The following is a 22,971-nucleotide window of genomic DNA, read 5'->3' as shown; positions in this document are numbered from 1 at the left end:
AACATGTGAACTGTTGTGGTCATTTTCTCTGAAAAAATTACTTTAAATGTGGACAAACAAAGCGTGCGACTGTACATGGTTCCCGGGAAGTCTTGATACTTAGTTATCAAAAAAAAATTTGTTGTTTTTATAGATATAGTATACATATAAGTAATTATTTTTGATTATTTTGAAAATACATTTTGAGGAAGCAGAGCACATCCAAAGTTTTATCACCCAGATGACTTCTTTTTTTTGTTGCATAAAAATTTGCTGCAGAAAAAGCACGTTCAGATTCTACACTTAATAGTCATTAAAAAATTAAAAAAATCACCACATGTTCCTCCATTTTCAACCAACAGCATTTCCTTTTGAATTGTCATTGGCAGAGTCTCGCATCGAATTGGTATGCTGGACAAATGTGCTTTTTTTATAGCTTTATTAAGATCGTCTGTTATTCTTTTGCTCTTTTCATGATCAAAAAAATTGATTCAGATGGAGAGTCAGTAGAATCAGAAACAATTTCGATCAGTGCCTCATTCGAAACAGAAAGTTTCAGATTCAGACTCATAATCTGTTAATGATATAGCTGGATTCGAATCATCTTGTCTTTCAAGTAACTCAACTATTAATGCACGACATTTTATTGAAGACGGAACTGTTACTTGCTCTATTTCAGATTCGGACTGAACTTTAATTCTACCATTGTGCAGATACTGAAAGATCCCACTTACATTGGGATGCTTTTGTTGCATTTGAAGAATGATAAATGCAACTTTTGACTTAAAACATTGTTAACACCTTTAGGTTTTTTTAACATAAAAGTTATGGCAAAATTAGCTGTAAACAAATTAACATCCCAATGGCAAATGGCCTCAACTGTTGTTTTTACTGGAACTAGCTCATTAATGATAAATACAGTTTTAATATCATTTTTATATAAAGCCAAAGATTCACCTTCCAGTAGACTTATGTCTATTAATGCTTTTTGTATACAATTTTTTAATAAATAGACGGGTTAAAGCATTAACAAAAGACTTGACAAAAGCATTTGAAGCATTGACAAAAGTCTTGCACTCTTTTACTAGAGTAATTTGCTTCCCAAATTTAGCCGCAACATACTTCTGCAAGATATTTTTTTGCGATTATATGAACATTACTATTAATTTTTATACCTTTTTGATCACTGAACCACAACTTACCTCAGTAACATCACATTGGTTTCCTCAATGCCTAATATAAATAGCATTGAGGTAGACCAATTCATTTTTGTCAGAAAAATCCTCATCCTTGCAAGAGTTACTCTTTTAAAAATTGTCTTCAATAACTGATTGTTCTTTGTTGTTGAATTGCTGATCTATTTTCACTATTATCACTTTCTATATTCTGCTTTTGATAAAGTAATTCAATAACGGCCAGTTGCATACCATGGACATAGCTGTTGATTTATAGATAATATTCTCTGTAAAAAAGAAAAAAAAAAACTTTTTTTATCACACTTGCTACATCATTCATAATACCAACAATATCTTTTCGCAAATCAAGTCCATGTTTGTTCTAATTGCTTTATACACTTATTTGCAGAACCTCTTTGGAATTCGCTTCCTTCATCATGCTTTCCTGATTCATATAATTTGTAATCCTTTAAGTCATCCGTCAATCGTTATCTTGCTTTACAATTTTCATCTTTTCGCTTTCAGTAACTTCCAACTTTAATTAGTGGCTGCTTGCAGTCTTGTTGGAAGCAAAGGTGTTTAAAAAAAAAAAAAAGATCCTGTTACACAAATTAAGCCTACGCTCCAGAACTGACCATGTTGCAACGGTTATGTAGTGATGTTCATTCATCAAAAGATAAAGAAAATCTTTCTCCTACACCGACATCAGTTTTTTTTTGCCGGCTATTTCAGTAATTAAAAAACTTCTAATTTTTTTGCTGTAATCTTCAACCATTTTACGCATTGTGTTGACTGTTGTGGGTTAACTTTTGAAACATGTAGCTATAAGACCTGCATATATATCACTAGAACGGCATATAACACTGAACTAAATCCCATCAAGGGGTGTTAATTGTGCAAGTGTTGCAGGAAGTGATTTTTCTCCTGGTCCAATATCAGAAAATAATTGTTTAATAATTGGTTTTTATTGTTATTATTTTTTGTGGTTCATCTGGTGTGTTTGCTGAAACAGTAGCTGGTGTAAGGTTAAGTTTATGGACAGAAAGTAAGTGCATATGGAGACCTTTTGTTGAGCCACCTCCAATTTTAAAATCATTTTGCAGTCAGAATACTACACATCCCTGTCTGCCCTTTTTCTTCTTGTAAGAAATGTTTCCGAACAATTACTTTTTTTGTCATATTCCATGTAAAAACCCATTATAATTTAAGAAAATTTACTGCTCAAATAACCAGTAATTTTAATTTAATTAAAACTAATTCTATCAAATAGTCATAAACAAATAATGTCTAATCTACATAAAAATTGTAAGAAACTTGAATAAATGACTAACTAAGCAACAACAATTTTTAAGAATGTTATTGTGATCCATTTTCAATTATTATAATGAATCAAATCCAATTATTTATAAACATAATTGCAAGAATTTTGAATTTTTTTAGTTCAAATTTGGTTGCAATCAAACGAAAAAAAATTATTCAGGTGTTTTCAATATGAAAATAGTCAAATTTCTCTGGTTGAGACTATTTTCAAAATGAAAATAGTCTCAACCAGAGAAATTTTGATTTTAAAATGTTCGACCTATTCTAGAATAAATAAGCACCTTAAAAGTGATAAACAATCTCATACATTTAAACACTTAAATTTATCTATTAATTGCAAAAATCTGGCTAACTGACTCTTTTGAGATTTTGGATAATGCCCCAACCAAACAAAAATTAAAGATAAAAGAAGCCCTCTACATTAAATGGGAAAGTCCCTCACTTAATAAACAAACTTTACATTATGCTATAAACTTATCTATTTAATTATACTGTCAGTTCATTTTTTTTTTTTGTTGACAGTTGGTTATATAATGAGTTATTTTGTAATAAATATATTGGTTTATTATGTATAATTTTTGTCTGTTAATATTTCTCTGTAAAGACTTCTATTTTTTAATATTTTTTATTTTATGAGTTTTTTTTATTGTAAAATAATCTTTTGAAAATGTAAATAAATTTTACGAAACATGTCAAGAATAAAAAACATTGTGTTATTTTTAAAAATAATTACTTATTTTATGCTATTACGACGTTCAAGAAATATATATATACATACATATATGTATATATATATATATATATATATATATATATATATATATATATATATATATATATAATATATATATATATATATATATATATATATATATATATATATACATATATATATGTATATATATATATATGTAAATTATGTTAGTGTATTTTACAAATAGAGGGCTCAATGTTCTTAAAGAACAGAGCAATAATTAATTAGTAAAAAACACTTATCTTATATATATATATATATACATATATATATATATATATATATATATATATATATATATATATATATATATATATATATATATATATATATATATACATATATATACATATATATATATTTATATATATATATATATGTATATATATACATGCATACATACATACATATATACATATATATATACGTACATATATATATATATATATACATATATATATATATACATATATATATATATACATATATATATATATATATACATATATATATATGCATATATATATATTTATATATATGTATATATATGTATATATATATATGTATATATATATATATGTATATATATATATATATGTATATATATATATATATATATATATATATATATATACATATATATATATATATATATATATATATAAATATATATACATATACATATATATATATACATATATATATATATATATATATATATATATATATATATATATATATATGTATATATATATATAGTTCTATAAATTGTTGCATTTGGGAAGTAGGGAAGTTAGGAAGTTGGGAAGGAAAAAAATGATTCTAATGCCAACACATACGTCACTTTTAATTACTTTTGGCTATAAGATAGTCGATGTAGCAACACTCCGCGCATGATTTACAGTAAAAAATGTAAAAATAAAAACATTTTATTAAAAAAATTAAAAATAAAAACATTTTATTAAAAAAAATAAAAATAAAAACATTGTTTATATTGTTAAAAACATTCAGAATGTTTTTAAAAACATTCTGGTCAATTAAATATGCGTTTTTGTGGTTTTTTTAAAAAACGATTTATTTGTAATTAAGTTAATGGTTTTTACTTTCGTCCAACACGCAAATGTTGGACGAAAGTCAAAAGTAATTAAAAGTGACGTATTTGTTGGCGTAAGAATCACGTTTTTCCTTCCGCTCTTCCCAAAGACAACAAACTATAGATCTATATATATATATATATATATATATATATATATATATATATATATATATATATATATATATATATAATTTGAAAGCATTATTTTGTATATAATTTTATGGGAAGGTTTTTTCACATGTTTTTTTATTGTATTCATGTGAAAATGTTTGTATAATGTTTGGTGAAAATTTTCATATTAATGTGCTTGTCATTTTGCCTGATTGTATTGCAAATTTTGTGATGTTAACTGTTTTTTTATTAAAAAGCGATCATATATTACTAAAATATCAATTTTTTGCTTGAATTATAAATAGTTCATCTGATTTAAATTATACAAGAAACAACTTTATAAATTAATTTCAATTATGTCGTTTTTTTTAAATCTTTTTTTAGCATGATTTAATAATTTAATTACATAAATAAACTTTTAATCAATATTTATGTTATTAGTAAAATTATTATTTTTTAAAATATAATTTCAGTTTATCTGCAGAGAACAAGAGCTACGTACAGAATATTCAACTGTGCCTCCTCAGGCCCATAAAGATGCAACTGATCTCTTTGTGCAAGAAGTAATTTTATGTTTTATTATTTTATTTTTTATTATTTTATTTTTAATTTTAATTTTTTCTTTTTTTGTTTAAAATTTTTTTATACTTTTTTAAATGTCATAATTAGTTATATTTTATAAAAAGATTTCCGAAAAATATTTGAATAGTTTTGTTTTGATATTGTAAAGTGGTGGGGGTTAAGATTTTTATATTGTTATATGGAGGGGGTTAGGGTTTTATCTTTTTAACTAAGTCTTCTTTTTTAAAAATGTTTTTAGATAGTATAAATACTTTAAAAAAATATTTGATGATATAAGTTAAGTAAAAGAAATTAATTTTATAGTTTTAGATTTTCTTTAGAATTCAAAACTTTACTTGGTGCGAAACTTGTTATTTAATAACAAGATTTTTACTTTCTTTGTTACTTAGTAACAAGGTTATTATATTTTTACCAACTAACAAGTATATATAACAACTTTTTACTTAGTTACAATTATATATGACAACCTTACTTACTGTTTGGTTGGAGCAATAGTAATAAAACATTAGTTAGTTATCGAAGTTGTAAAATTTAATTAAGTTTTATATTATTTTGCATTATATATTTCTCATATTTAGAGTTTTTAGTAGGTTGACCTGAGATATACACTATTGAATTTGAATTAAATACTTCTTTTTTTAGTTTTCTGCACTTTTTTATAACTGTGAACCATGGAAAATAATAAAGGGGTAAACTTTGTATGATCATATCTTTTTGTGTATTGAAATGATTTAAAATATATTTATGTACCGTTACAAATATATAGTTTGTTTCAAACAATTTTAACATGTTTTTGACTTAAAAATTAGTTTAATTCAACCAGTGGGTTACATGTCACATTTTCTTAGGTCATTTTCATTTCTCTGCTCTACTTTTTTTTTCTTTCTTCCAAAATATAGTAATTTTGCATAAACAATGACATTTTACGTGAACAATGACAGAAGTCTATTCAAAATACAAAAAATAAATAAATATTCTGCTTTTCCTGACACTTGAAAATCTCAAATTGAAATCTGAAAATCTCAAAAACCACGCCTGATGTTTGTAAATCTCAAATAAAGATTCAATCAAATGAAACACTAAAATAGTATATTAGATACATTAGTATGTTACAAGAAAAGATAATCATTCAATATTGTTGTAAAGTACAACCTCATTCAAAAGCATTTAAAAACTTTGTTTTGGGTGTTTTTACTTACATGTTTGTACTTACATGTTTGTACTGTAACAAACAGTGGAATCTTCTGCCTATTAGCACACTCCCTGCGATGAATCTGATTATGTAAAATTTTCTTTGCAAGCATATAATTAATTTAAGTAAGCATATCATTGATTCAAGTAAGTATATTATTAATTCTTTATAGATTTTAGTAAACCACACAATCCACAAATCTATTTTCTTGTAAGATCAGTGATTGTTAAATCAGTGTTTAGCAACTAAATCAAACATAGTCAAATATTAGTTTGTAATCTAAATGATTAAGAAAACTGTTTTCTGTTTTCCTTTACATTTCGAGCTATATCTAGTATGATCACCTTGTTAACCTAAGTGGAAAGTGTTTCAATCCATGTTTTTATAGTGAAAAAAAAGTTGTTTTATTTATACAATTTATTCAATATGAAAGAAAATTCAATTTTAATGAGTTTTCAACTCTAAGAAGTGGAAATAGATTGAATTTAATCTTTTTCCAATTTCTGGAAAGAAAAAAGTATTAAAAAATTAATCACTTTTTTTAGGTTTTTACATGATATTAAAAATATAATATTATTATTTATCATTATAATATTATTACAATGTTATAAAGTTATAATATTATAATTTATAATATTGTTACTATTAATTAAAGTTGACCTTACTTTCCATACACTTTCCAATCACATCCCATTGGACAAAATTTATTTAATTCTAATCTATTATTGTAATGCATAATTGCTATAAATTATTTAATTAAAGTTACTAATTATTTAGCATAATTATGATAATTACTTAGCATAACTATTATAATTATTGAGATATGTTAACTTAATTAAGATTTAAGTGAACCTGATAAAGACTGTCTGGCTATTGTTTAAATTAATAACAAAATGTGGTTTTACTTAGGCGTCATTCTTTCACCATTCCATTTTTAAGTTCCTCTCCCTAAAATAATGTCGTATATAGAAAATCCTTCATTAAACATGAAGGTTGTATAAAGTGAAGATCTTTAATATGAAATGCAAACAAGTTTATAGCAAGTTTAGTATTGAGCAACAAGTTTAACATATAGCAAGTTTTAATAGTATATTTATATTTTATTTTAAATCAAATAATACAATTGATCAGAATAATGCCTACCACCTGCGTATTCACAAAATAAAATAATTTTCACAGTATATTTATTTTCTTTATTAGTTCTAAAATTTTATCTTTAAAAAAATGAAAAAACAAATAAATTCTAATTTTTCTGAAAATTTAAGTAGATTACTATCATCATATTAGATTTTACAAAATTATTTGTAAAGTATTTATATGTTAGCAAAACATATTTCAACATTTGTCAATACTTTTGAAGTGCTTGTACCACCAATTCATCAAAGTTAGAGTTTCATTCTAATCTAAGTTTCTAAGTAATCTAAGTTTAGATCTTAAAGTATACTAAATTGAATCAATTGAAACCATTATTATAAAAAAACTTAAAAAAATATTCAGTTATTTTAGTAAAATAGAATATAAAAAATACCAGCCTGGTTTTTTTGATCCAAAGTATAGAACAACTATATTCCAAAGTATCGAACAATTATATTTCAAGGTATAGAATAACTCAGCGAAGTTTCTTTAGAAACAACACAAGATACAATCACTATTTTAAATGTGACAATAATTTAATTTAAAATGGTTAACAAATACAGAAAAAGTTTTTTTTTAATTATTAAAATGCGTTATAAAGCTTAAGTTCTTTTAAGCTATATTTTCTTGCATTTAGCATCTTAAAAAGGTCTGTGTCAAGAAGCACACCAAAGTACATTAGCACTATTATTAAGTTCTGTATTTTATAATTAGATTTTTTTTTGTTTAGTGTCTTAAAGTTTACACTTGTAAATATTGGATTCTGGAAAATAAATATGCAGAATATGGACAAAGCTTTCATACTTTTAATGAGTAAGTTGAAAAAGTTATTTTTAAATTATTTTTAATTTTATGCTCTAGCATATTTTATTTGTTTACATAATTAAGTTTTGCAAAGTTTCTTTATGGTTTTTAAAGTAACAAAGACTTATGAGTTTATAACTGGTTAATCTGGTTAATATTAAGTAAATGATAATTTAGTTATTGTAAATAACTGTTGGTTGTTGTAAACTGTGGTTGCTGCTATATGCATATATTCCTTATTTTTATAAAATAAACTTTTAAATTTATATCAATATGATAAAGCATAAATTATCCTTTTGTACATTATGTGTACAAATGTACATGTGCTTTTGTACACCATGTGTACAAATGTACACGCACCTTTTTTCTCATTTTCCTCTATGAAACTCAAGCAAAATAATAATTGAAACATGAAATGCACATTGGGGCACATTAGTTGTATTTTAGTAAAGTATTATAGTAAAGTATATAGTAAAGTATAACCCGAACCCTGACCCTAACCCTGAAGGATTATGTAGGGCATATTAATCTATTTTGTTTTCCAAAAAATATTAGATATCATTCTTATAAGAGTGATATCTGATATCTATTAATGTGATAAATTAAACTTTATAAAAATGTTTGCAATTGTGCTAGAACACTTTATAAGTAGCATTTTATTTTTAATTTTATTAAAGATAATTTTATTAAAGATAATTTTTATTATAGATACGGAAGAACAAAAGAACTTAAACAGCATATATTTGAACAAGATCTTTCAACAGATAATACAGATAATGTTCAAGTATTTTTTTTTTAATTAAATATTAAATGTTTTTTTAATGACCAAATATTTAGTGGTGTTGTTATGTAATGATATCCATGGTAATATTAAATGTGTAATAATTTTCACTGTGAAAAAGTAATTCAACATTAGGTAGGTTATTTTCTGAAAAAATCCTTTATTAGGAGCCAACAGAGTTTGAAAATGTTTTCTATCCTCTAAATTAATTCTAATTTTTCTATGTTGCTATTCCATAAAAAATGGAAAAGCCTTTTAGTTGTTGTTATTTTTTGTATAAACTTTTTAACTTTACCTAAAACGGTGTTACTGCCACTTTAAGTGAAGTATAAGTTTTTAAACTAATTTATAATAAATACGGTGAAGCATAATTTATAGAAATATAAAATATAGAAAAAAAAAATAGAATTATATAGTTTTTATTTAATAAAATCGAATAAAAAGAACTTTGTTAGGGGAAATACACTCTTTTGTAGCCTTCATTTCTGGAATTTTCATAAAGTTCAAATGGCAGGTTTGATACCATTGTATTGAAATTTTTTTTACATTTACATTTAGGAATCTCTACTCATCCCCCTGAAAGAAAAAGGAATATACAGGGATGGGTATTTGACAAAGTCACCTTTCCATTCTGATGGAAATCCTTCATATGGTTCTAAGGTTTTCAAGTTATTTGAACAATTGTTATTGGCATTATATATATTACATATTATAACTAATGTAATCTATAATTCAATATTTTAACTAATTTAGACATATAAAAGACGCTGGTTCACTTTAAAGCAAACATCTCTTGATGGTTCTTATGTTCTTGAATATAGAAAGGTAATCTTTATCTCTCTGTATACCAATATAAAATGCATAATCTAAAAGTGTGTGATATTTTAATATAGAAGGTTTGGTAATTAAGCTTCTATTATGAACCGCTAGATGCAATGTTTTTCTCAATAGGACAAAAATGTAAACAAAGCTATTTAAACATAAAAACAAACAAGTAAATAATAAAATAAATTAGGTGGACAATTTCAAAAATGAAAAAACAAACAAACAAAAATACAAGTAAAAATCAAAAGTCAAACGAAATTTAGCAAAAAATATCTTATCCAGGCCTCAGCGGGAAGCAAGAGCTTTAGTTCTTGCCTTTCGCCCACACTCCCCTAAAACGGTTTACAGGAGCAATTTACGGCTCTCAAAAAATAGAGAAAAAGTAATAATTTTCTCACAAAAGTGTAATTATCTTTCCCATTAAGCTTTCCCAGGAAACGCATGCGGTTTTTTGTCTTGTATGACCACATGTGAGTATTTTATTTTATACAACTGGCCAGGTCCTGGCGTCCTGGCTGTTTGCAAATTTTTTTATATTATTCATTGCGTAAAAACTAAGTTTCAAAAACAAAAAAAAGGCAAAATTAACAAAATAGGGAATAAAAAAAAATTTTAAATGAAAAAAATATAAAAAAATTAACAATTTAAATAATTTGTGTACCGCTTTTATTTTTGTATCTTTAGAGTGGTTGTTACTTATAGCAACAAAATTAGATAAGGCAAAGCAAAAAAAAAAAACGGTTTTAAGTTGACATTAAAAAGAATGATTTTCCTATATTTTATTTGCTTTTTTTTTAAAGAAGAAAGAAAAAATATAAATTGTAATCTAATTGTATATATATTTGTACAATTTTAATATAACAAGTATATATTGCCCCTATATGAAACATCTATGCAATGCGTGGGTTAAGGTGGTTCTAAAAACAACTTTTTCTGAAAATGACTGCTGGCAACCCTGAATATGTTGTATATAATTAAAAAAAATGCTACATTTAAGAAATTTTTGAATAAAAAATATTTTAAGGGGTTGCTACCAACCCTCGAACATTATATAGGTCCCTAATATTATTAAAAAAAAAGTTTTTCAAAATTATGTCATGTTGGGTCTCAAATGAAGGGAAATTATATAAAAAGTTTAAAAATTTTAATCAATTTATAAAAAAACATAGATAAAAAAAATTATAATCAAAAAATCTTGTTAAATTCCCTGTTCTTCATTTTTAGTTAAAAAACGTAACTTTTTGTTTTCTAAAATCTAAAATAAAAATTTAATTATAAATATATATTGTCCCTATAAGAAAGCGTCTATGTAATGCATGCGTATACTTTTATGTATAACTTTTTGTTTTATATAATATTTATTTGAAACGAAGTATATGTACGTTTAGCTTATTTGGATAACGTTAACTTTATACAAGGAACGTTCATGGTTCGATTTCTACCACTGTCAAATTTTTTTGTTTTTCTTTTAAATACCACTGGTGATACGTTTGCTTTGTAACCATTTATATATGAAGGGAGATTGTATAAAAATTTTAAAAATATTAATCATTTTATAAAAAAACATAGATTAAAAAAATTATAATCAAAAAATCTTGTTAAATTCCCTATTTTTCATTTTTAGTTAAAAAACGTAACTTTTTGTTTACTAATCCTAAAATAAAAATTTAATTATAAAGTATATATTGTCCCTATAAGAAAGCGTCTATGTAATGCATGCGTATACTTTTATGTATAACTTTTTGTTTTATATAATATTTATTTGAAACGAAGTATACCCACCTAATCTAAAGTTTTTTTGTTTTTTACACACCCACAGGGCTGAATGTTAAAAAGAAACATGTTTTTGTTAAAAGATTCGGGATACAAAACGTACTGGAAAAGAAAGGTAATATAAAACAATTAAGGCTATATGAAAAATGTGTAGACCATTTATTATACAAGTATATTTTACAAACAGATGGCAGTTTATATTTTCGCTTTCTTTTAAAAAAACAAACAAGTAAAATATAAGAAAATCATTAATTTTAATGTCAACTTAAAACTGTTTTTTGAGTTATCGAATTTCATTGCTGAAAATCACAACCACCCTAAAGACACAAAAATAGAAACAGTACACAAATTATTTAAATTGTTAATATTTTTTTTCGGTTTTTCTATTTAAGTTTATTTTAATTTCCTATTTTGTTAGGTTTGCTTTCTTTGTTTTTAAAACTTTTTTCTGCAACACTTACAATAAAACTCGCAAATAGCTGTGACCAAGTTGTCTAAAGTAAAATACTCATGTGTGAACATACAAGACTTGATCATTGTAACTAAAATGAAAACCACTAAGTTGTTTTTATAAAGAAAAACTTTATTTATATATATATATATATATATATATATATATATATATATATATATATATATATATATATATATATATATTTATATTGTAGTAATTGTGTAAATATTTCTTGTTAAAGAGTGCTCAATACCAAAGTAGAGCAATATATAGTATAAACTAAATAATTATAACACTTGTTTTATTTAAAACATTACTCAGAGTCTCACGCAAATAGTGATCATCCGATGTTACAAATCTAAAAAAAACAACGACAAAAAAAAAATACATTAAAAATACTGTGCAATGTCTTCTTTGATGACATTAAAGTTATTCATCATATATTTGTTTTCATGGCGACACTTAGACGCAAGTTCGTTTTGCTTATTTAGTAAAGGCAGTAGGGATGAGATTGTATGGTGTTTTTCCATCAAGCATAAATTGCATGACTTACAGCCATATAGGAAAGCAGGTCTTATCAGCCATATAGGAAAGCAGGTGACATCCCATTATATATCAATGTTAATTCGAACCATCCTCCAAATATTCTTAAAGCTATTCACTCAATGATATCGAATTGTATAAGAAGTATATCTTCAAGTAATGAAGTTCTTAATCGAGCCACTACTTTTTACAACAGTGCCCTCAAGTCTAGTGGATTTAAAGAAAACATTACTGCCGTTGCCAATGACTCTATAAAAGTTGCTAAATCATGTGCATGAAATAGTATTTGGTTTACCCTCCCTTTTCAATTAATGTCAAGACAAACGTAGCCAAACTTTTCCTAAATTTAATCGATAAAAACTTCCCAAAATCTCATAAATTCCAAAAGCTGTTTAATCGAAACAACCTGAAGGTTAGCTATAGCTGTCTTCCAAATATTCGCATCATCATCACTTCACATAACAATAAAATTTTATCAAATTCTTCAAACCTTAATGCTCGAAGGTGCAATTGCCAAAAGATTAATTTATGTCCACTTCATGGAAAATGTTTAATTAAAAATGTCATCTATTTATGTAATGTTAAGACAAATCTGCAAGATGAAGGTAGATATTATATTAGGCTTACAGAAAAAACTTTTAAAGATTGCCTTTACAAGCATAATAAACTCTACCGAACTTTCTAAATTTGCGTGGAGTGTTAAAAAGAAAGGTTTAAATTCTGTCCTTTCGTGGAAAATTTTAGACCAGGCTGAACTGTTTAAACCTGGTGGTAAGTCATACAATTTATGCTTGATGGAAAAATATCATATAATTTCATCCCCATTGCCTTTACTAAATAAGCGAAATGAACTTGCATCTAAGTGTCGCCATGAAAACAAATATATGATGAATAACTTTAATGCCATCAAAGAAGACACTCCACAGTATTTTTAATATATATTTTTTTGTCATTGTTTTTTTTGAGATTTGTAACATCTGATAATTGCTATTTGTGTGAAACTCTGAGTAATATTTTAAATAAATCAAGTGTTATAATTATTTAGTTTTTACTATATATATATATATATATATATATATATATATATATATATATATATATATATATATATATATATATATATATATATATACACACTCTGCGCCTAATGCTTAATGCAAAGGGAGTGGGAAAATTTCTCTATATCTATTAAAAGAAAGTGGTTATAAAAGGAGGGATATAAATTTTGATTTATATCCCTCCTTTTATAACCATTTTCTTTTAATAGATATAGAGAAATTTTCCCACTTCCTTTGCATTAAGCATTAGGCGCAGAGTGTATATATATATATATATATATATATATATATATATATATATATATATATATATATATATATATATATATATATATATATATATATTGTTTATTGCTTTTGAATTTTTTTGTAATATATTTGTTTTTTAAGCTTATTTGCTCATAACAAAAATTAAGGAAAGTTTGAAAAAAAAATTGGAAACAACTCAGCTAAAATCAAAATTAAGAGGAATTTAAGAGAAAAATATATTCCGGATTTTTTCCAGATATTTTACCCAAACAATTATCCGGATTTTTAAAACATGAATGTTCAGACCTCATTTTGTATTATTTCTGTAGATATCTTTCTTGTATGCATTGTAGTCGCAACTGACTTAAAATGAACAGCCTGAAAAAAAGTAAAAAAATTATTATTTAATGAAAAAATAATTTTTTAAGTAAAGTAGTGTTATTGCATTTACAGGCGTCAGTCAATAATCCTTTTTTTTGTTTAAAACAATGTTATACAAAAATATAATCCTCATTATTTAAAGAGAAATAAAAAATTGTTATTATTGCAATTTCACAAACAAAAGAAAAATTATATTAAGAAAAATCAAAAAAATCTTTTGTTCATATATAACATCATATATTCTTATATTAATATATTGGAATTACTTACATATGAAAAATAAAAACATAAAATGGAATGTGACAAAAAAATGTGAATAAAAAATTTTTGTTTTGTAAATAGAATTACAGTTTTTAAAGAAGAAATTAAACTTAATTTTTTAAAATGCAGTTACTTTAGCCGTTAATTGTTGTTGAATAAGAAATCAACTTATTATAATGAAGAATATCATGGTAATAATAATATTAGTAAAAATAATAATAGATACATAAATAATTACTTGTAGGTGTTTTATCATGTTTGAAGTTGACTTAATTTGTCAAGACAAGAGTGTGTTCAGACATTTATACCTGACCAACACTTTTTTTTCATCAACATATTTGTTTGTTTTGATATACCATCATTTTTAATATACCAAGGCTGATGAAAGACCTGGTGTTCTGCTTAATGTTTGACTTGTAGTTCCTGACTCAGATGACATGCTATCATTTTCCAAAATCTTGCATGAATCTTGAACCTGTATCATCTTTTGATGCCATTATTATTTATATATGTATATAACTTATTTTCTGGTAAGTAGCTCAAAAATGAGTTAAAATGCTCTTTATGATTACTCAAGAAAACTTTATGTTTACAAATTCTACCAGAAAATTATATCACTATATATTTACTGTTGCATTTCAAATATTAAAGTAGGAAAAGGGCTTTTTTGACCTAAAATATTTCAGATTTATGTTTCAGTGTGTTTTAAAGAAAAATAGACCCCATAAATATATCTACTAAATAAACACATTAAAACAAGTCTTTTTTATTATGTTTATTTGATAAATTATTTTTTTCTATTTGATTAATTCACCTTTTTTTTGTAGGAAGAAGGTAGCGCTATGGCTAAAGGTACTTTATATCTCGACTCGTGCACCCAAATAAGAAAAGGTTTTAAAGGTAGGGTGTATGGATTTGAGTTGTACATTCAAGACAAAGTGTATGGTCTTGCAGCTGATAGTCTGAGTGAGATGGAAGCATGGATTAGAGATTTATGCAAGGCAACTGGCATTGAAATTGAACAAGAAAAGAAGTTTGTTTCTGAGTACAATGGAAAACTTGTTCATATAAAACAAAAAAATCTTAAAGATAGTCTCAAAAATAGTAGTCATCCAATCTTGCAAGAATACGCCAAAGAAACTGATCAAGGAAATTATAAAAACAGGCAAGAATGCCGATATAACTTATTTTCAATCTATTCTGATTTATGTAATAGCTATAGTTTACCTGAAGTTAAGGTAAACAAAGTTGACCCTTTTAATGAACTTCCAGCCATTCGTTTGAAAGTTAGTTGCAAAAGTTTAAAGTTTAAGTTATGTCAAGAAGATTTAACCAACTGTGAACCTTTTTACTTTACTTTATCTTTATTCGATGCTAAGCATAATGTGAAATTATCTGAAGATTTTTGTTGTGAACTTAATCATCCTTCATTCAATGAGATGGCTGTTTCAAATGAAAGTTCACCTTCAGGGGAAAATAATGATGCAAAAGCAAAAAATTTTCACAGTCCTAAAGATGTATTTTTTTGTTTATTTTGTTTATCATTCTTAATGGTTTTTAAGCTTTAAATATAAGGTTTTATTTTATTTCTTCCCTCTGAAGTTAGTAAGTTACAGTTTTTATCTTTGTTTTTAATGTTGAAATAATTGTTTTTTAAGTCAATATTTTAAATAACTTCAATTATAATAACAAATTTTGGTTTTTAATAAACAAAAATTATTTTTTATTTAACATCTGTTTAGTGTGTATTTACAGTTAATTCGCCTCATACAGAAATATATTTGGTTGTTCGCATTAATAAAATGCTTCAAGGTGGAATTGGGCAATGTGCAGAGCCATATATAAAACATTTTGATAATCCAAAATTTGTTCAAAAAGTTTACAAACAATTTCGCCAAAATTGTAAAAGATTAGGAGTTTATTCAATGCCTTTTGGTTGGGGTGCAAGGTAAGTTCAAGTTGGGTTTTGTTAGGGTGCAAGTTTATTATTTAAACAGATTTTTTTCTATTTTTTGAAATATTTAAATTTTGATATTTCCGTTTATATTACATATTTTTTTAGATCTTTATTTAAAAGCAATAAAGGTGATATTGAAGAGTTATGTGAAGTCACAAGTATCTTTAAACAGGTTTCTATATTTTTTTGTGTTAATTTTTATTAATATTGTGTTATATATCCATATATATTATACATTTAGCTTCTTATGTTAATTTACAATAGTAAAAATAGTATTTTTTTTTTTTTAACTTTCAAGGCTAAGTAACTAGCTTTCAGTTTTTTAAAAATCAGCTGAAATTTTTACTAAATCTTATATTATTTAAAATCATTACACAAAATTTTTTAGTAAATATTCTTATATTAAGTAAAATCATAATACAAACCACAAAAATTATAGATTTAAAGCGGTTAAAATGAAGTAATTTTTTTTTCAAAAAGCTTCTTTGAAAAAGTTGGAAAATTTTCAAAAATTATTAAAATATTGATTTTAAATATATTTTTTATATATTTGGTGGCATATCCATTTGTCTTCAGAATAGCATCAGAACAGCTATGAGGCATCGAACAACTAAATTGATGAGAACACCATGAGAAATGTTATGCCAACATTTTTCAATCAAAGCAAAAAAATGGTCTGTTATTTTTTCTAACAACCAATTGCAATTTGATGCACTCAGTCAGATATAATCAGTCAATGTACTCAATCATCAGTAATCAGTTGGTATTCTCCTAAAGATGCTCAATGAGAGTGAGCCTTTGTGAAGACCCTTCAAGAAATTTAATTTTTTATGATTTAAATTAATCCTTAAACACATCCAGTATAATGGTTTGGGTCATTATTTTGTTGTAAGATCCATTTTATTTTGTGTCTTTTAATTTTTTGCCTGTGGCAACATAACATTCTTCATGATGTCTAAACAGACTCTCTGATTCATTATATCTTCTATTAAATGAATGGGATCCACATTGACCAAAACATTCCCAAACCAAAATAAAACTTTAGCTTGAAGATTGTTTAATAACTTTTTTTTGGGAGTTACTAGAAAAAAAGAGTTATAGAGCAGGGAAATGGTTGACAGAAGACTTTAAAAGTTAAAGGTTGTATGAGTCAGGAAAACATAAAGATGGGAAAGAGTTCCAAATGGATGAAGTGCGGGTAAAAAAAGCTAGATGAATAAAAGTTTTTGGAGCATGCAGGGACAGATACAGTAAAAGAATGAAACTTTGATGAATGACAAATCAAGCAAGAATAAGTTTTGATTGATGGAACTAGAGATAAAAGCTCCTTTGAGCAGCAGCCGTATTTGTAGAAAAGAGAAAGAGATGCAGCTTTATGATGCGAAAAAGGCTCAAGCTTAGCAGAAAGACCGGGCCCAACTACGTTTACAATGTGTTTTTAGACCTTGTCTAGAAGATAAAGAGCATCATTAGAAGATCATTAATGTAGATAAGAAACAAAATAGGACCAAGGATAGAACCTTGAGGTACCCCAGAAGTTACTGGAAATAAAGAAGAGTGTTGGCCTTTGAGGATGACTTTAATAAAGCAGTTAGAAAGAAATGATTTGATAATCTCTAAAACTTTCCCAGATACACCATATAAAACAAGCTTATGGAGAAGACCAAAATGTCAAACTTTGTCAAATGCCTTAGACATGTCAAAAATAATAGCCCTAGCCTCTCCGCCTCCATCTAATGCACAGTAAAATCTTTCAGTCACAGCTGTAGAGCGAGAGGATCGAAAATCGTATTGATTGTCTGACAGCAAGTTGTTTGACTCAAGATGGAAAATGAGAAATTTGTTTATCAAAAACTCAAAGACCTTGTTAATAACAGAAAGAAGACTGATTGGAGGATAATTGGAGGGGTCAGAATGTTCACCAGAGTTTTTAAAAATTGGAACAACAGATGCCATTTTCCAGCAGGCAGGAAAACTAGATTAAGTCAAGCACTTATTAAATAGTTTAGAGAAAATTGAAGAGAGTTCTGGAGAACAATTTTGTAAGACTGAGACAGGAATGTTGTCTGGACCACTAGCCGTAGAAGAGTTTAATAGAGATATGACTTTAGCAACATAAGCTGGAGTGATTTAAATGTCTAACAATTAGGTAACCTGTTTAATTGGAATAGAAGGAAGAGAATGGCCATAAGATTCGAGAGTCGAATTAGAAGAGAATTTCTTTGCAAATAGTTCAGCCTTATCCTTGGGACAGGTAATAAGATCAGCCCTATGAATGAGAGATGTAATGTTAGACCTTTCTTTGTTAATAACAGTGTTGAAGATTTTCCAAAAGTCTCTAGAGCCTAACTTCTGGTATAAGATAAGAGATTTAGTAAACTGAGAATAATTGAGCTTAGCATCTGACAGCACCTTTTTACATTGATTTCTTGCAATAATAAACAGCTGTTTGTTTTCAAGAGAGTTGTTCTTTTGAAAAAGATGAAAAAAATGATTACGATTAAATATATTAGCTTTACAAGAGGGTGAAAACTATGGAGTAGAATGAGGCTTGACTTGGAACCGGCAAGAAGGAATAAAAGCATCCATTCCTGCCTGAATTCAGGAGGTTACGTAAAAGGTGCATTTTTCAGCTGAGAAGGAAAAGACATCAGCCCTAAGACTGTCACAAAGAAGTTCACAAAAAGAGTCCCAATCAGCTTTAGGGTAGTAGTAAGTAGTGCAATAATAGGGTGAGTCCGAAAATGAAGTACGAGATAAAAGATTTAAAGAGATCATTGCATGGTCAGAACTACCTAATGGAAAAAAAAAAGGAGAAACTGAACACAAGCTAAGATCAGAGACCAGACATAAATCAAAAAGTGAAGGTAAATGATTAGGGTGTCAGGAAAATGATTTGAGTAAGAGATTGTGAAATGCAGAAGTTATAGGCTTTAGTGCCAGCAGGGTCAGCGGAAGCACATAAAAGAATGGTCAAAGGATTTGAACCTGATTTCACGACAAATAGGTGAATTGATGCGTATGTATACCTCTAAGCCAAGCATGCGACTATTACCTTATGGAGCCTTTGCAAATTAAAGGATAGTACCCATCAACATTTAGATCAGAAGAAGGAATAACAGAATTAAGTTTAGTCTTACTAAGAGCAAGCAAAGTCTAGTGAATTTTGTTTGAGGTAAGATTTAACTGATGGAAGGTTGCTTCGCAGACCATGAATATTAGTAAAAGATATCTTAAAGCAGTTAGGTGATGAGGATGGTTTTTTATGTTTAATATTTTGATTTACTTTTGGCGTATTTAAGTTTAAAGAGAACTTGACTCACTCATAGAGCACGGCCTCCCAAGCAATGAGCTTTGCAATTTTCTCAGTCTTGTTAATTAACTCTAAATTGTAACATAGGCCTCCTTATGTGGCCTTGACAATGCACACAAAAAGCATTAACAGAAACACCATCCATGCCCAACATGGCACTGTTAGTACTCTGATATTTTGCAACTGTTGATGGAATCAGTCTCTCTGACAGCTATCTCAGAGTTTGGGAAACCTTATTACCAGCCGGCCTCAGAACCATTAAACTGAGTTTTAGAGCTGTACCCTCATTAGGAGATAACAGGATGAGTTGCATAGCCACTATCAAGGAGGCACAAGCAAAAACCTATGAGAAAAGTCAAGAAGATCCAGCATTCATCATCCTAGGCAGGAAACAATGTAACACAGGTTTCCATCTATGCCAGCATAATAGATGAAGAAGGGGTTCGAGGCAGGTCAACAGAATTATTTTGCTTACCCTAAAGTCTTTGCCTAGGAGGTAGATACCGTAGCTGGATACAGCTAACATCTGCCCAAGATGAGTATTTTTATCGAGACACCAACTGGTTCTCACACAATTATAAAGAAATTGGTGTTTCTCAAGGGTTCTTCAAATTAATGAAAAATACCATAGTATCATATACTCAAGTTCAATGCTAGAAACTGAACACTGACTTTAAAGAGTACGATAACAGCAATGAGTGATAGCAATAATATTACAACTTGACTGAATCAGGCTATTTATCTGACAAACTATTATTGACAACCCAAGAGCCTTACTCGCAATCAATTATTGACAAATTATAATTGACAACCCAAGAGCCTTACTCTCAATCAAGCTACTTATCTGACAAACTATTATTGACAACCCAAGAGCCTTACTCTTCTCTTTTAAATTAAAAGTGGACAAAAGCATAAGTTTTATCAAAGTTTTAAAATAAAAATATTGTCCTGTAAATATCCTATTTAAAAAAAAGAGAAACGTAAGAATTCACAAACATTGATGTGGATCAATATTCACACATTTGAATATTGATCCACATCACTGGTAGTATTGTGTTCAGCCTGCAAATTGTTTTGAATTTGATCCACATCACTGTTAGTGCTGTGTTCTGTTTTTTAGCACAACTTAATTCTCAAGTTTCTTTTTTTGGAGTTAAAGGATTATGAAAAGAATGTAACAACAATTAAAAGAAAAATAAATATAAGTGCCCTCCTCAACTATAGTAACCCCCTCAACTATTGGAAAGGTAAATAAAAATTAAAAAAAAAATCAATTTTTTTTTCTTAATTATTTGCATTTCAAAAAAATAAGAAATACAAAAAGTTGATACAGGTAATATCAAAATTACTCTTATGTAGCACCAAGAAAAAAAACAAGTTCAAATAGTGTGTAATGGTGATGAACATTGTACTTTTTAAAATTCAATTTGAACAAAGACATAGTGGATGAAAAAACAATATTATCAGGTAGAGAATTCCATATCTTGATAATTTTTTCACAGTAAAAAAAATTTCTTTTATAAAATATAAGTAAAACAAAATTTTCTTATATTTAAGAAAAATGCTTTTCTTAAATATCTTTCTTAAATATTTTCTTATCATTAACCTGAAAAAAATTATAACTTAATAAATAGTGGCAAAAATATAAAAAAAAAAACATGAAGGAAAAATAGGAATAATTTCAATAGCAGTAGTTTCAAACCTCTCACAACTAGCTAAAAATCTTTGTATCTTCATTAAAAGTTTATCAACAGATTATTTAGTACTGGGGAATAGTTACAAGTTAATAGGGTGTAAACTAAATGCAGAGCACAGAATATACCTAAATTTTGTCCATGAAATTCGGAATAGTTTTGGTGAACTAAAAATTCGATACAATAGTCAAAATACTACAATATAAAAAATTTTTGAGTTTGAAGGATAAATAGATCAGTTAGTTAAATATAAATTGATATAAATTTTTATTACTTATTTATTGACTTTTGATGAATTTTTTTTTTTTATTATTTGTTAAATCTGTAATTTTATAATTAAAATTTCTAATTAAGGAAAAATTATAAACATTTATATTTTTTAAGCATGAAAGCATAAATTAACATGCAAATATGGAAACAAATATACATTGAAAAATGAAAACATAAATAACCATGGAAAGACTTTATAATAATTTATTGATAAATGTTGTTTATAAAGTTTATTAATTTATAATTTGTTATAATTTTTTTGAAATTTTTTTAGGAAGCTGCTAAATTAACAGATGAAGAACTACTTAAAAGCTTGCAAAATCTTAAGGGGTATGTTCACTCATTGTTTTATATAAAATATTTTGCTTATCAAACATGCTTCTTTCTATGATGCTTTTTACGATGTTTTCTATGATGTTTTCTATGATGTTTTCTATGATGTTTTCTATGATGTTTTCTATGATGCTTTTTATGATGTTTTCTATGATGTTGGTCTCACTTTCTATGATGTTGGTCTCACTAGCGGCAACTAAATATATAAATGTTTTTTCTTAAATTCATTAATTTTAAAACTTTATTACAATTTTGATATATACATTGAATTTTCTATTTTTGTTCTACAAATAATGAAGTAAAATGTGTTTTTGAAAAAACTAAAAGCAACTTCTTGATAGCAACTGAAGCATCATAATTTTTTCTTACAAATGAACAAAAACTTTATCATACATTTATTAAATACTTTATCATTCATTCATATGCAATCATTATCATTATGGAACATTTTCCCAATTACAATTTAAAATTAAATAAAAGTTATTTTTTCCTACACCAGCTTTAGTTTTTTTCTTGAAATAAAAAAAACAAACTGTTATCTCCTTGACAATGATCTAATGACAATGGAACTATTTGCTTGACACTACTCACTTAAAACTATTCACTTGCAACCTAATAGTTTAAACAATCAACTTTTTTTTTCTGTTGAAAATATAAATGTAGGTTTTTATATGTCAAAGAGAATATTTTTTATAATTTTTTTTTTATGTATTTGTTTAAAAGCTTTAAATTATCAAATTGTTTTTAGAGAAATAAAAAGCAAACAAACTATCCCTGGTTCTTTCGTTTGCTCATTGTCTCTTTTGCCTCCAAACCATCAAAGTAAGTTTTATGGTTTTAAGTTAACTGTATTTTATCTTATTTTTATTTACTTGACTTATTTTATTGTCTTTTGTCTTGATTGTTTTTTGTTTTTTAATTTTTTTTTTACT

General features: G+C 26.3%; 1 protein-coding gene across 2 annotated transcripts in view; it reads left to right on the top strand.

Moving 5' to 3' along the window:
• LOC100203107 (dedicator of cytokinesis protein 9) overlaps positions 1-22,971 on the top strand; it is an 88,834-nt gene that overhangs the window by 7,081 nt on the left and 58,782 nt on the right. For both annotated transcript variants that reach the window (XM_065789014.1, XM_065789015.1), the window contains exons 3-12: positions 4,909-4,998; positions 8,074-8,156; positions 8,856-8,931; positions 9,487-9,588; positions 9,682-9,753; positions 15,300-15,989; positions 16,215-16,420; positions 16,535-16,601; positions 21,981-22,036; positions 22,788-22,861. In XM_065789014.1, coding sequence (XP_065645086.1) covers positions 4,909-4,998; positions 8,074-8,156; positions 8,856-8,931; positions 9,487-9,588; positions 9,682-9,753; positions 15,300-15,989; positions 16,215-16,420; positions 16,535-16,601; positions 21,981-22,036; positions 22,788-22,861 — 1,516 coding nt within the window. The remainder of the gene's footprint in view (positions 1-4,908; positions 4,999-8,073; positions 8,157-8,855; positions 8,932-9,486; positions 9,589-9,681; positions 9,754-15,299; positions 15,990-16,214; positions 16,421-16,534; positions 16,602-21,980; positions 22,037-22,787; positions 22,862-22,971) is intronic.

This window comes from Hydra vulgaris, chromosome 01, assembly GCF_038396675.1.
Source record: "Hydra vulgaris chromosome 01, alternate assembly HydraT2T_AEP".
Classification (NCBI taxonomy): Eukaryota; Metazoa; Cnidaria; class Hydrozoa; order Anthoathecata; family Hydridae; genus Hydra; species Hydra vulgaris.
The sequence above is the reverse complement of the archived record's forward strand: the minus strand, read 5'-3'. Positions and strand labels throughout refer to the sequence as shown.